The 16,198-nt window shown below is 37.9% G+C and overlaps 1 protein-coding gene across 5 annotated transcripts in view; it reads right to left on the bottom strand.

The window, feature by feature from the left end:
- UMAD1 (UBAP1-MVB12-associated (UMA) domain containing 1) overlaps window positions 1-16,198 on the bottom strand; it is a 105,810-nt gene that overhangs the window by 89,410 nt on the left and 202 nt on the right. For 3 of the 5 annotated variants that reach the window (XR_010357075.1, XM_064411052.1, XM_064411062.1), the window contains exon 2: window positions 8,990-9,108. Coding sequence is in view for 4 of the 5 variants with exons in the window: in XM_064411052.1 (XP_064267122.1) it covers window positions 8,990-9,071 (82 nt within the window). In the remaining variant the exon portion in view is untranslated. Of the gene's footprint in view, window positions 1-8,989; window positions 9,109-10,957; window positions 11,067-15,718; window positions 15,867-16,198 lie in introns of those variants that run through there. The other 2 variants (XM_064411081.1, XM_064411072.1) reach the window with 2 other exon arrangements.

Genomic DNA, 16,198 nt, shown 5'->3' with positions numbered 1-16,198 from the left:
AGGACGTAGTTGCATTCTTCTTTATTTTTTACTGTCATGTAAAATGGAAATAGCACTATTCCATACTAATGGAAATAGCTATTCCCATGACAATGGAAATGGCACTAATTGACTAAAATTAGTGGAGATTTCCTAAAATATATAAAAAGCAGAAAGTTAAATGATCATGTCAGAACATAGTGATTACTGCAAAATTTCCCCAGCAAGCCATGGTCAATGCTGTGAGCAAATGCTTCTTTTTGACTGGAGGAAGAGAGTAAATTTCATTGTTGCCCACACAACCCTCATCTGTGGAGGAAAGTACTATGTAAAAGCTGAAGATCATTCAGCTCCGCGAGCACACATCAGAAAGCACATTATATTTTTGGCAACCTCCAAAGATGTGTTATGGCAAAACCAGATGAAATAGCACTGAAATGCAAAACAACTGAATGGATAAGTCCCCTATATAGTTTAATTTGTTTTTCCTGACTGAAATGTACTCAACTAGTATACCAAGAAGGAGCAGCTAAAAAACCCCACATCTTTATAGCCAAGGTGACAAGCCACCTTTCCTTTTTAAGGAAAAGCCTTAGACTAATGTTACTATTTCACACTGAGACCTATAATGTAACTGATTTGAAGCACTTGTAAAACACAGGACAAAACTTTGTTGAGTTTCTCTATAATATCTAATTAAAAATAAACAAGACAATATATCTTTGGAAAAGGAATTTTTCTTCTTCCACTGAAAAAAAGTACAAAAACATTTATTTGCCAGAGATAGTGAGGGGTGTGTGTAAAATCAGTTCAACATTTCCTTCTGAGAAAATTAACACTGATTAACATCTGTAGAAGTATGAATGACTCCAACCAGACAGGCAGTGATTGCATGAGCTAATGACTAGGCCCTCTTTGCAAGGCATGATCATCTAACTGTGCTGTAAATTGCTGAAAGAGGGACTTCAACCTGAATTTATCACTTGCCAGAACATCAGCTTGTGCTCCTGCAACACATTTTTAACCTCCTGTTTTTCAGTTAGCTGTAGCTGTGAGTCCACTCAGTGTATAGGCAAATCAGACTTGGCCTAAAGTATGTTCTCATACCCTGAGAACATACCATTTTCTTTGCACCATAAAGCAAAGAAACTTTTAATTCTAAAAGTGATTTAATGATCAGCATGTTCTGGGAAACAAAGTTTACAACCAGCATTTGAAAATCCATACTTTTATAGTATATTTTACTGGGTTTACTCTGTTTTATAATAGACAATAGGTATTTTCCTTTTGTATATTTCAACTTCAAATTGCTTTAAGAATGCTATATAGGCAATAGACTATGGCACTGCTACTAGAGAGTGAACTTCTACATACGGGAGTAAAATGTCAGAAGCCAGGTGTGAAAAGGGATCACCCTACTATAAGAAAGGTTAAAAAATACAATCTCAGCTATGTAAACACATCACTGTAGACCACTCATGTCCAAAAAAAGTCTTCCTCTTTTCTAAGAAAAAATTTCTAGAAAAAAAAGGATTTTCTTACTTAAGCATATTCTGCTTCCATCAGTATTTGCAAAAATTAAAATCAGTAGGACCAAACCTCTGAGGAGCACTTTGGAGACCTGGATTGTAGAGAGTGACTATTATACATCAAGTCTGAAGGCAGTTAATATGAAAAACAGGAATGCAACCCCAACCAATATTTTCTTAGAGGACTGGCAGCAAACTGCCAGATGCATGTGTGACCTCAAAACAACCTTTTGCCAGATGCCTCTTTAACCTTTTACAATTACATCAACTTCTAAAAAGACAGCTACATTTTACTATTTTCTTCCTTTGGTTATGCAAATTAAGAAGATGTGCTTAATAGACAGAATGGAAGTGTTTGGCTCCATGCATTTTTGTCTCTTAAAGCTCCAAAATAAAGCTGTTTGATAATTCAGCAGATAATTCTTTCTTGCCAGCATTTTAACAAGTTACACAAGAAGTCCTCATCTTCTTTCTTTTCTCCTCCTTGGAGTCCATGGTCAAAACCAGGTAACTTTTTAAGACAGTTGCGAGTTTAGAGGCCAAGACAATATTCAGCCAAAGCAAACAATAAATCACTTTTGATACTTACCGTTTTTAAGTAAATAACCTTTTCTTTCATAAAAAGTATGCTAGACATTGTATGTTACAATCAACAGAAGCCAACACAACCATTCACAATACTCAGATTCAAAACTGGCCTGTATGGTAATATTTTGAGAAGGGCATTTGCTGCAAATTTAAAAATAATAAATTCATAGCATGAAAGCATCATGAGTATGTTCCAGGAGCTCAAGCCCTAGAAAGCAAAAGGAAGAAAAATTTTGTGGAATGAAAAGTAAGTAGGTCATGTATACTAAAGTGCTAAATACACTAACATCTGATTTGTGGCTGAGAGAATTGTTTTTAAAATCTCGAGGTATACAAGTAAATGAAGAAATGCACAGTCATTTGTCAATAAAAATATTCTTTGATGATGCATTAAAGAGAACCAATCCTTATGCTGTATAGAATCTAAGAGGAAAAAAAAAAGCATTTCTTTTAAGAAATATACCTCCTTATACAGCAAAACAATGAATTTCAGTTGTTCTGTAACCCAGATCCTTTAATCTGCATAAGAGATGCTGACTGAGTTCACTCAACCAAATCACTACTGGCTTTCAGAATACAATCAACACATGCTTTTCAACAGTATTAATATAGCATGAAGCTTGTGCTCCTAATTATTCATGTTTTTGCATTCTGTTTTTTCCCCCTGCTGTAAAATATGCAAATTTACTTCTTTGTGTTATTTAGGTCCCACATGGGCCTCAACAGATCTGTTTGGAACGAATTACAAGCCAACATCTAGATACATGCTGTCAACATTTCAAGCTTCATTGTTTTTATTAGGTTGGAATGTCATTATAGATTTGATATTAGGCTTTAAAAAGCTTTTTATAAATCTCTTGAAAACCTACAGTCTAATCAAATGGCGCACTGATAATTACTACTACTGCACTTTTGTGTGTGAAAGGGGGAGAGCAAAGCCCTCCGAGCCCTGAATCCGAGGGAAATCCCCATCTAGCGGCACCACTGAAAACCGCAGGTTGTTTTTGTGCAAAATTAGTCCCAAAGAGGATTAGTTTGACTTCATCACTGAATGAAGTGGAGACATTACCTCCTTATGCAACTAAGGATCGGTAACAGGAGAGGACTGTTTCTTCTGAATTCCTCCTCCTCCTCCTTTTTCAATCAACTCTGGCTGCAAAATTCAATGCCCAGATGAACTACCGTGGTTTTTAAGTATAAAAACCACAAAGCAGCACTTCAGGAAAGAGGTCACTAAATACTGTAACTTCTTAGTGTGCATCAAAAGGGTTCACTTACAGTGGCACAGGCTGACACATATAAAATATTGTTTAGATAAAAGTATTAACAGATATTCCCCAAATCTCAGATTACTATAAAGTTAGTATTAAATATTTTAACCTCAAAACCCATTAAAAAACAGTAGCTTGGTTATTCAGAAACTATAAGGTAGGGAATAACTACACAAGCACTTCCTGTTATATAAAAAATAGGTAATGTTAAGTCCATTGATGCAGAAAATGAAAGGACATTGAGACACTGCTTTTTTCCAACTGGCACAATGCCTTGTACATTTCTTTAATGTAACAGTATATTTTAAAACACTGCAGCCCAACCTTCCTTACTAGCACCACTCAAAAGCTCCTTAAATATTAATGCAAAAGCAAAGCAGATATTTACAAGGACTTTCTACACATTCCTTCTAACTCCTAGAAAACAAACAGCAGCAGTAACACTAAGATTTTACAAATCTCTTGATGCATTTAATCTTTGAGGTGTATATGCAGAGGGAAGAAAGCAGAAAAAGTATTTGATTTGCAGTAATGAACTAGTATGGGGGTACTCCTTTGTTTCAGGAGTATTAATATATTAAATTTCCATTTAATAACAGATTCACTCCAAAAAAAGGTATACATAGATTTTGTATATATGTACTTATCTCAGAGGCAAACATGTAAGGGGTTCTTAAAAAGTATACAGATGTCTCTACTACTAAGATCAATATGGAAACTCTAAGGATCCTACTGTAAGGTCTTTTTCCATGTTGGGCAACATTTGGAGTGTTCCTTAATTCAAATATGCACTTTATCCAAAGTACCCCAAAAAATTACTTGCATACCGAGTAAATTCATGGCAAAACAGAAGCTGCAATTTGGAAAGGAACAAGTATACACAAAATTGTTCTTTGGAAAAACAGTTCAGATTTCCAAAACTAAAAGCTGACTGGGGCTGTTTATTTTATTTTTATTTTATTTTTTGGTATTTTCAGTACAGAAGATTTCCCATTTGTTAAGGATGTTCTTCTGCAATATAACTGCAGTTTGACAAAGGGAAGTTTTCATCTGGATGCAAATCATACTTTTCACAGTTTCACAGAGGATGAGAATACTCCTGTCTACAGATGAGTATGATCCTGTAAGAAGGAATTATAATACTGATTTAACACAATAATATAGACACTGAATACATCAGAGGAAGGTTCAAGTACCTCATCTGAAATAAGCCAAAGTTCAAATGCCTTGCCGAGATTAACTTAAAAGAGTAAGCCATACCTGACCACCAAAATTTTAAGGTAAGAATACCTGTTATCATCCACCATAATTTATCAAACTCCCTGTGTATTCTTTTTGCAGCCCTTTATGTTCCGGACTTTGTCATAGCAGGTTGTAATAATGAAAGCAACATCTCACTGCTCACAGTAAAGTTCCCAAATTTTCTACCTGTCAACTGGTATTAGTACCAGTTCTTTTCTGTATTTTTAATAAGAAAGGATGAAACACAGGATGAAAAACAGTAGTTCCCATCTCCTTTTCTGTGACATTTTAGATGCTGGTGCAAGGCTGAACACATTTGCTCTGTAGAGTTTCTTCTATTCAGACATCACCATTGAAACTGAAGGGACACTGGTTAATTGAACAAATCCAAGACTCACTTAAATACCACAGATCCTTCTATTTATTTGGAAGAGATTTCAAAACCCTTAATTTCTTATGTCTGTGACTATTTTCAATTGAGAGGAAACCTGATAGGCAAAAATCATGCTTACTCCAATAGGGATAAACATTAACAAATCAACATTAAACCAAAATTTGCTCATAAATTCTAGATGGCTGTCCTAGATGGCTCTAGGAAAGCCCAGCAGGAAGAATGGAGGTTCATAGTGCAGAATTTGTACTTAGTACAAAATTCCTGCCAAACTTTCTTATCATAGCCACAGCCTCCCTGTGTCTGTGACTCTACTCTGATGAGAATCCTGTGCCTGTTAATTTCTCCTTAGGTACTTCCTCATTGAAAAACTTCATTACAAAATTGCTGAATCTCATCAAACAACATTTAGGTGACACTTTAGTGCTCCCCACAAGTACCAATACTCCCTACCACTTGTTAAGAGGTTTGCTCCTGAAGCTGAGAGCAGAGCTCTGAAATGACAGCCTTTGGCCAGTATTGAAAATCCATGTTAATTTATGTCTTAAAAAACGAAAGTGAAATCTGTCCTAGGTTCAGGGAAGAAACAGAAGTTAAAGATGTTTAAAAATCAGGTTGGTCAGCACCTGTAACTGAGCTGCTTCTCTGGTCACTGTCCCCAGAGCTGTGGTGTCCTTGTCCAGGGAGCATGGCACTGCCCTGCTCCTCAGCGAGGTCTGTGCCCAAGCCCCTGTGCCCTTGGCACCCTGGCTGGGCTGCAGGCTCACCTGCCTGCTGGAGCTACCAGCATTTGCTGCTCCCTCCCTCTGGCTCACTGCAATTTTGTGTGGAAAAGTAAACAAGACCCTGCACATCAGGCTCTTAAACCAAACATGAAGACAAAATTAACTTCTCTCAGTCCTTGTGAAAGAGGACATACAGAACAATATTCTAATTGATTTCAGTTATTTATATGCTTTTTTTAAATGATGAGGGTGATGAGACACTGGAATAGGTTGCCCAGAAAAGTCATGTTCAAAGTCAGGCTGCACAGAGCTTTGAATGACCAGGTTTATTGAAAGACGTTCATGCCCATGGAGGCAAGTTGGACTAAATGATCTTCAGAAGTGCCTTCCAACCCAAACCATTCTATGATTCTATGATCTTTCAGTTGTTTCAAGCAAAAACCACCCACCCCAGCTGCACCATCAGCACCATGGAGATTTTGCAGAGTTTCTGACTGTCTTGCCAAACACACATGGGAAGCAGCACTGCTGTCTCAGTTTTTCAATTCCTGATCTTAGTCTGAGATTAGGACTACAAAACATTTGGATCTTTGAGACTGATGGGAGATTTCTAGTTGTGTGCCAAACCAAAATGCTAGCATTAAAACTGTATTTTTCTCTAAGGCTAGCAATGAATGGTAGGTTGGAATTTATTTCATATTATGAAAGCCACAAAACGTGAGGAATTCCTAAAGAACTACTACTCTCCAAGATTCACAAGCTAACTGAAAATTACTTGTTTTCTTAATTCTGGTTTTCAGAATGTTAACATTAAAAACAATTTGTGATGATCAGGAAAGCCTCTGAAACATTTTTCCATTTCTGCATTTGATTGACTCATCAAAACCAACTGCATGTGTTATGCCTATTTCATAAGCCTCTTTTCCCTCTTCAGAGTAATAGTTCTGCTTGTTACAGAACAAGTACCATTTCTACAGCTTCATGAAGAGATGAGATGACCAGTATCCAGAAAATTAAAGAACTAGTTGTTAGACATAAAAATGTTTTAGTTGCTGGTAGGAAATTATATTTTGTATTTATTTTGTAGAGAGAGAATTACAAATTATTTTTTCTTGACTCCCACACATGCAATATTTACCCCAAAAGCTAAAATAGATAATTTCTTTCAGCTGGTAGGCTGCGAAGTTTGTTTTGTTGATTCTGCTGTTTTTATGAGTCACCTTTCTAGTCAGACATTGAATTCCCAAATGCATTGATATTTTACATGGAAAAGGTAGATTTCAAATATAGCAATTTAGAACAGAAGTTATCTGGAGAAGTTATCAAAACAAAAGAAAAAATCATTCTCAAGATTTGACAGGGCAATAGCTGTGAAGGAGCTTTCTCAGTAAAGCATGAATTTTCTTCTCACTTTTCAAATATCAGCTAATACAGAAAGATTCCTCCCATGTCCACAGGATATTGGTGAACTAGGCTTTTTGTTCTTATATGCACTGAATGAAAGACTGGGTTTAAGAACCAACTTAAAATGTAAGAAATTAAATTCTCACTCCTCTGAGAGCATTCACTGCCTACAGCAGTATTTACACTAATGGTCCTAGAAATCTGCTACTGAGATGTGTAAAAGATATTTACTATTGGATTTACAGAATATTTTACACCAGTTTTGAAAAGCTTCAGAACATTCTATCTGAGTAACAAAATAATAACTAACAGAATGGCTAAGTTTTGTGGTTTGGGTTTTTTTTTCCACTGACACCATTCCTAGACAAGAACACCCCTTCCAGATAAATATCTACTTAAGTCCTGACCCATAATTCTGCAACTACATTTGTCTTGCAAGACAGTGATATGCTTCACTGATAAGGCTGATGGCAGCTCTTCTCCTAGTGCAGTCCATTTCATTGCAGACAGCTAAATTAACTTCTGTCTGAGAAAAAAATAAAATTAAAAAAAAGAGAAGACTCAAATAAAATTGATTGTTCTTAAGTTCATATTTAACAGACTAATTTTATGTGAATTTATGTGAACAAAGCTTAAATAGTCACTGACAGCACTTTGGGAAAAAGGAATGAAGCTAAATTGAATGCAGAATCAGGACCAGAAACTGTGGGACATAGCAACATTCAGGTGCAGAATTCTGCCTATTACAGAAACTGAAATGCTAAATGGTCTCCAGACTTTTTGGGGATGATGATGTGTCTCCTCTGACCCTTGCACAATGTAAATGCTGGAGTGACTTGATGTAGCCATCAGAACTGCTGCAGGTGAACAAAATCTAGTGGAAGGCAGCCATTAAACATGACAACACAGTCACAGATGTGAAACAGGTTTGTTTTAATGGAGAACTTTTGCCAAAAATGTAAGTTCTCAGAAAGGGTTCCAATAGTCTCTTGTACTGTTAAGACTCATGGGGCTTCTCTGACTTGAAAATGCTCAAGAAGTAACACTTAAACAGAGAAACACTTTAAGATTACTGATAAGAATGAGTCAGTAAATCAGAGCTGCAGAAGCTGAATATTGATAATGACAGATTCACAAAGAGGAAAACAAATTGTCAAAAGAGAAAAAAGGAAAGGATCAGTTTCAGCATAACGGCAATATTTTTTTTCTTTTCTGCACACTTAAGCTGACTTGCAGAACTGTAAGAGCTTGATAAAAGCTCCAAATTTAGCCAATTCACAGGTGTGTATACTTCAAATTAGTTTTTGAATAACAAGAAGACTGAAAACCCTAAACTGTTTAATTCTTATCTTAATTCTTATTTAATTCTTAAAGAGTCAGGTTCTGAGACAGAGCATCTACATTCACCATGACCAGAAATCCATAGGCACTTCTTGGTTTCTAATATAAAAAGTCAGGGGATAAAATGAAAAGGAAGGAACCTGAATAGAAGCCAGTCCTTTAAAAACTGCAGTAAGATATTCCCTTCCCACAATTCTAATCATAAAGCTACAAGCCTAAACTTTGACCTTTACTGTTTTGTAAGGATGTAACTTTTGCAAAGATCTGTACTCAGCGTTAAAAGAAAACAAGAAACTACATTTTCAGTGCTACTGAATATAAGTTCAGACTTATGTAAATAAAACTTCAGCTATTTAGTCCAAATGAGCAGACTAGGAAAATTAACTTTGTCAGGAAAAGTAAGAATACTGAACATTTTTTATCATGGTTTCTCTTAACATTTCATTCAGTCTAAGCATCTTGAAAAAACTTCAAAATTTCAAAGATGAAAGAATCACTTTACACAGAAGCACCACTTACCCACAATAACAAATCCATCTGCTTCTCTCTCTGGCACTGTGACCTTTTTTGAATCTTGACTTTTTCGGAAGAAGCTGAACATAGTCTCTTTGGCTTCTTCTTTTCTTCTAAGGTGTTACCTAAAATGAAGACAAAATATGTTAAATAAACATGTAATAACAGAACTTACAATAAGTTCACATAACAGACACCATAGATAGTTCACCAATAGATACCACAAACAAGACTTTTTTTGTCCTGCTGGAGACCTGTGGCACCTCAGTACTGACTATTCATATAAACTGCCTAAAATTCTGCTGTTACAAATAATCATGCACTCTAGATCATACACTACATACATATGTATGTAGTAAGGCCACATACCTAATCTTTATTACCCAATTTGAAATATCAGGCATTTTTGTGTCAGACAGATTACCTTGTTGATATAGCAACTTCAAGAGGCAAGAGTAGAGTGAAGCACAAAAGGCTTTTATACAAAGTTATGAATGGGGAGGAATCATAAAAACAAACAAACAAAAAAAAACCTAACAAAACTTCAAATTTTCTCAATAAAAATTAAAGACGGAAACTCCTTTCAGCATTTATCTAGCATGTTTTCATATTTTTTTGCTACTTTGTATTGTGATTAGACAAGCTTTCTCTTCAAAGACTGCAGTAACTGTTTTCAGTTTCCCAGTTAGCAATCTTAAAGACAGCCTAACAGTTGAGTATGTTTGATTAACAGTAACCAATGATTTCCTTAAAAGAAAAAGCAGCAAAATCATTTGTAGCAAAGTTTTTGCAACAATAATTGATTAAAAGAATCTTACAAGGCAGCCAAGAGCTCCACTGCTAGAAGAAAACAAGGAAACAATTGAGATAAAACCATGGACTGCAGAAGAAAATGCTCAGTATCCCCTCTCTCAGGTCTGGAAGATTACATAGAAGCAATTATGAGTAGCTTAAATAGACCAAAGTCATAGTAAAACCCATGAAGAGACCCATGAGGGACCCTCAAAGGCTGAACTTGGACCCCTGGACAACACCAACCTATGGAGCAGTCTGTGGTCTGGCTGAAACACATTATGTGCTGAACACAAAGAGGAAGGCTTAAATAAAGGCATGCAAAGATCTTCTCTACTAAAATACCCATATAAAATTGGGGAAAGTGGAATAATGTAATTTCAACTTTGAAGTAGAGTTTGAGCAGCAGAATCCTAGTTTATTTTGCAGACATCAACATGTTACAGAGAAGGGACAAATCAACAGCAATATCTAATATACACCTCCAACAGTGGAAAGGACTCCAGGGTAAAGAATTAAAGAGGAATACAGAGTCAAGTTTCAGTAACATTATTTCACACTCAATTTAACAAAGAAGAATCTTTAGAATGTGGGAAAGAGTGAAGAGTGCTACTGTGAAATGTGAAGATTAAAAAAAAAAAATATAGGAATCCTAGATTAACTACTTGCTGGAATTCTTCATTCCCCACCCAAATATTCATGATACAATAAACAAGACTTTTTTTGCCCTGGCCAAGACCTGTGGCAACTCATTACTGACTATTCATGTAAACTGCCTAAAATTCTGCTGTTACAAGGGATCGCACACTCCAGAAAGTCCTGTATGAAGTGTAAGCACTGGCTTGGAGCAGTGTATAAATAGATCATGGCAAAAGCAGCAACTATTCAAACTGTGGCCTGATACCTGAGACTTGAAGACTGAATACACCACAGCCTGGCCTGCTTGCTTATGCTGACACAGTGCAACTTCTGGCTACCAAATAAACGACATGAATGTGCACAAAAACAGAACAAACTATTCTGTGATCCAACCCAGGAATACAGATATTTTTAAAAAATGTTATTTTACAACACTTTATTCCTTTTCACTTATTTTCCTACATTAGCAAGAGAAATACTGATATTTCCAGTTCCATGGAGATTACACAGTAGAAACTCCTAATTATCTCATTTATTCCTTACCTCCCCCCACACCCAGGCTCAACACATGGCGCCAGCAGCATATTCCTTTTTCAGCCCTCAGGGAATAAGTCTTCTCCTGCTACCAATTAGGGTTGTCAGTCCCATAGCTCAAGTGGTAAAAACCTGTGCTGTAATGCTCGAGAGTCAGGTTTCTGCTCCAATGATGTATGAAGGAGAGGCAGTTGTGGAACAGTTTAAAATGCAATTTTACCTTCATCCTAAGTGTGCAACGACAAGAAGCAAAATCAACTTGATGTGCAAAATCTTACAGATAGCTTTGGTAAAGGCTCAGATTCCAGTCAGTCACTCGAGGTGCCAGAGCTGCAGTTGCTCCAATCACATTTTTTTCTCTTTTGAGATCTGTGTTATTGTACAGTTTTCAGCTCTATCACTAAATGTCCCCTTCTTTCTAGCACAAAGAAAAGCATCTTAATCAGTATATACATGGCACAAAAGACTTGTGTAGGGAACCATGCACTTTTAGTCTTTTAAATCCTCCATACTTAACATACCTAAACGTCACTGCTTGAAAGATAATAGGCATTTAAATTCAGAGTAAATTAATGATCAGGACAATTTGATCTAGCCAAATTAAGGTTACAAGCACTTTCACATACTAGATTTTTTACTTTTGTTGGCACTATCCCATTTTTTTTCTAAAACCCACAGAATTCATCTTATCTACATACGTAAGTGTTGACCTTTATTTTGGAATTTTCTGTTTCTGAAGTAGCTTAATTTACTGCCAGCAGTATTTCTCTAACAGAAAACAAAAAAACCAAAACCAAATTACAATCAAAACCCACACATAGGTTTGCCTGAAGCAGAAAACCAAACAAAATTAACAAAAGTAAGACCTAAGCTCAGGCCTCAAGTCTTATGCTGTTAAAATCACCAGCCCAGCACTAAGAAAACAGTACCTGCTGTATTTTGTGACTGTGAATGTGGGGAGACAGTATAAAAACCACATATTAAGAAGTGTTTCCTTCTCTAGGAGCCTCTTAGAAACAAAAGTTGTGCTTGTAGATCTTCTCTTTGAAAGGTATGTGGAAGCAAGAGTTCACCAACTATTACTTTCACATTTCAGTAACTTTGTTGAACACACCATAAACCAAAAAACAAAGAATGACTAAAAAAAACAGAGGGGGGAGCACAGAAACAAAAAATAGAGCTGGCACAGAAACAAAAACTAAAGCTACATACAGTACAGCATGGATAAGGGAAAGAGTGTAGACAGGCAATGCATTTGTGATGCTCTTTTAAGAATCTTATCAACTGTGCTACTTCAAAAGTAAACATAAATCTCCCCAGCAACGGGAAATGCAACCACTAAATTTCTTGAATCACATGTTAAAAACAGAACAAAGCCCCTATCCAACAAAGAAACACAGAGCTGAATGGAAACACTCGTGCTCTTGAAGATAAGGACACAGTTTAAGCACTTGCAGAATCAGGCTGCAGTTTTACTACTTGTAGATAAGATGAGGTTTCAGGTAATGAAAGCTCAGAACAACCAGTTTCATACATGTATCATTTCAGAGTAAAAATTAAACTTGAAGTTTGGAGACCTGGATGCATGGTCACACATACTTGAGAAAAAAAGCACTTCATTGTGGGGATTTTTTAAAAAAGCTGTCAGCACAAAATCACAGAAAATACACCCACCATTCAGAGATAGTACCACATTCCTGCAGTCATTTCTTCTATATAGCACAGCACTTTTCCCTTCCAGATGGGATTAATTTTATTTCTATAGGAGACCTGAAATTGAATTCACTGCCTAAAGATAAAAATCTCCCTTGGTAGGAATATGCAATTCCCTTCCTCCTCATGTTTCTCTCTCACAAAAAAAAAAAAGTGAACACAATCGCTGATAGTTAAGAATAATGCTTTTGGCACAGCTTCAGTCATTAGCAAATAATAAGCTCTGAGCTACAGCAATTCTGTGAGGCTGCAAAAAATATTTTGCCTTTCTGTGAGGCTCTGAGAACATACGTGGCACTGGACAAAGATGAGTTACAGAGCTGCACAAAGGGGTTAATTTATTCCTCCTGCATTTTGTCAGTCTCCTTTAACAAGAACTATAGGCGACCTTTGAGCCAAACCAATATGTTAAATCCAATAATATTTTTCTATACAACAAAGATCTTTGTGTATTTACTATTACTTTTCAGCCTTTTCTGAATGTTCACAAAACCAGAGGAGAATCATAATTTAATGTTAAAAACACCAAAGATGCAGACTAAGATGAAGAGACAATGCCCAGTAATACAGCAAAATAGAATTGTAGTGGCACTGCCAGTAATTGTATAAATGATGAAATGAGGACAGAAAAAAACACAAAACTGACCTCAAAAAAGAACTGGCATAATTTCACATCTAGAAGCTTAAGATATACAATCTATGGAAAAAGAAAACAGCATCAGAGCAATTCTCACTTCCATACTACCATCTGCTATGATTCACCAATAAAGCAGCAATCAGAAAAAGAGCAAGATGTTTACAGCCCTGTACAATCCTTCTTATCATGAAAACAACCAATTTAAGAGTCAAGAATATGCATGTTGAAAATATTTCTCTCTGACACCAAAAGAGCAGTTTAAAAGCTTTTGGCCTAGTGTAAGTTACTACAGGAAGAAGGAAAAAAAAAAGTCATATAATTTCTTTTCCCTGGCATTAACATTAGTCATGGTTCTTAAGTTTCTATTTCTTGAAAACAGAAGAATGGAAAGTTCCCAAGAACCCCAAATTTTAAAAAAAGGGATATATGTATAATGAAACATTAACAAAGATTTTTTTTCTGTATTGCATAAAATGTTAGTATTTCTTTTTGATGTTTTTATAAAATTTAAGGAAAGCAGAAATACAAGAACTACACAACCCAAATTACCATAATATAAAAACACTTGAAGAGGCTGAATCATAAAAATTCAGCCACAACCAAGTCAGACAATAAAAGCACAGGTGACAAAAACAAAGCCAGGAGTGAAGTAGCAGCACTTAAATTGATGTAAACATTCAAACCCCTGAAGACAGGAAATGCAAAAAGAGAAAGCTAGGTGTTAATGAAACACAATACTCGACAGGCTGAAGCCTACTGTTTTCCCTTCAAACAATTTTCTTTACAAAGCAAACCTTCAACAGCTGCTAAGTGTGATACAGACACGCATTTGTAAGAACTTGTACAACATGTTTTGCTAGACACTGACCCTTCAAACCCTTCAGCCCTAGAAGGGCCACTGTGCAGCAGCCTGCTGCACCTTGCTCCAACAGCTACAGTGATGAGATCTCTCCTTTCAAATCTCTGAAGATATGCTACGGAGATGAGGATATTCTCTTGAAAATCAAATACCGAACAGATGAATGTCAGGGTGGCACTGAGGGGATGGCAAGCAGCTAAATCTCACATAAGATTTAAGTCCAGAGCACTCCCTGGTCACATGCTGGCTCTGCACAGCTTCTGGCAGCAGCTTGTTTCCTGGGCAAGCTGACACAAGCTCCTGCCGTATAACAACACTGCCCCAGCCAACTTAGAAAAACCACTTGGTACTGGTTAGCAAGCTGAACTGGCCCGTGGCTGGTTACAAGAGACAGTCAGCACACGGGCGTTTTGTGATTGCCCTTTTAAGCCAGACCAGAGTTAGATTTTCCAAGTACTTCCTGAAACACCAGTCCTGGAAAAGAAAAGGAAATAACAGCCACAGAATGGCTGCAATTGGAAGGGAACTTCAGAGGCCATCTTGTCCAACCCCCTACTTAAATAGAACCATCTTAGAGCCGGTTGTTCAGGACCGTATCCAGGTGGCCTTTGACTACCTCCAAGGATGGAGACCCTATAATCTCTCTGGGCAACCTGTACCAGTGCTTGGTCACTTTTGTAGGGACAAAAGTGTTCCCTGATGTTCCCTGAGAAACCTGCGGTGTTTCAGTTTGTACCTTTTGCCCCTGTTCCTTTCACTGGGCATGACTGAATAAAGCCTGACTGTCCTCTTTGCACCCTTCCTTCAGGTATTCATATTTATTAATAAGAGCCCCCTGAGCCTTCTCCTCTCTAGGCTAAACAGTTGCAGCTCTCTCAGTCTTTCTTCATGTTTAAGATGGTCCAGTCCCTTAATCATTGCTGTGACCCTTCTCTGGCCTCTTGCCAGTACCTCCACATGTGCCCTGGCACCCAGCACTCCGGTGCCCCACCGGTGCATAGCAGAGGGGAAGCAGCAGCTCTCTCCACCTGCTGGCAACACCACGTCAAATGCAGATTGGGATACGCAAGTCGTAAAATGCAGATTGGGATATGCGAGTCGCCTTTGCCATAAGAGCAGTTGGGAGGAACTTCTTCATGCCAGGGATCGATTGGGAAAATACATGGAAAAAGACAAGATGCATGCAAGTGCCACGTCCAGATGCTATATCTGTCTTACAACCATCAGTTGTTCTAAACTTGGGGATTGAGCATGAGCTCAATTTCAGTGGTGAAATAAAATGAAATTAATAGAATAGAGTAGCTCAGTTGGAAAGAATCTACAATGATCATCTGGTCCAACTGCCTGGCCACTTCAGGGAGGATGAGTGGCTAAAGCATGTTTTAAAGGGCATTGTCCAAATGCCTCTTAAATGCTGACAGGCTTGGGGCATGGACCACCTGTCTAGAAAGCCTGTTTCAGTGTTTGACTACCCTCCCAGAAAAGAAACGCTTCCTAATGTTCAATCTAAACCTCTTCTGGCTCAGCTTTGAATTATTGCGACATGGCCTGGGATACCCACTGGATACCAGGGAGAAGAGATCAGCATCTCATCGTCTCCGCTTCCCCTCCTCAGGAAACCGTAGAGTGATGAGGACAAGCCTCAGCCTGCTTTTCTCCAAACCAGGCAAACCCGAAGTCCGTAGCTGTTTCTCACAGGCCATTGCCTTCACCAGCTTTGATTCCCTCCTCTGGATGTAGCTGCAGAGCCCAGAACTACCGTGTATTCCCGGTGAGGCCGCACCAGCGCTGCCTACAGCGGGATAACCACCGCTCTTTGCACTGCGCTTGGTGCACCCAGGACGCCTCCTGCCCTCTTGGCTGCCAGGGCACGCTGCCAAATTACACCTGAGCGAAACCAGCATCTGAAGGGAGAGGGAAAACGCCGGGGAGGGGAAATATGGGGAGATTTCAAAGGATTAAGTGACAGGACAGGGGGCTGGAAGCTGACGGCCGGCTCCCCCAGCCTCCCCGGGGCTCGGCCCCGCCGCCCTCCCCGCCG

This window comes from Passer domesticus, chromosome 1 (genome assembly GCF_036417665.1).
Source record: "Passer domesticus isolate bPasDom1 chromosome 1, bPasDom1.hap1, whole genome shotgun sequence".
Classification (NCBI taxonomy): domain Eukaryota; kingdom Metazoa; phylum Chordata; class Aves; order Passeriformes; family Passeridae; genus Passer; species Passer domesticus.
Note: the sequence above shows the minus strand (reverse complement) of the source record. Positions and strands in the feature narration are given on the sequence as shown.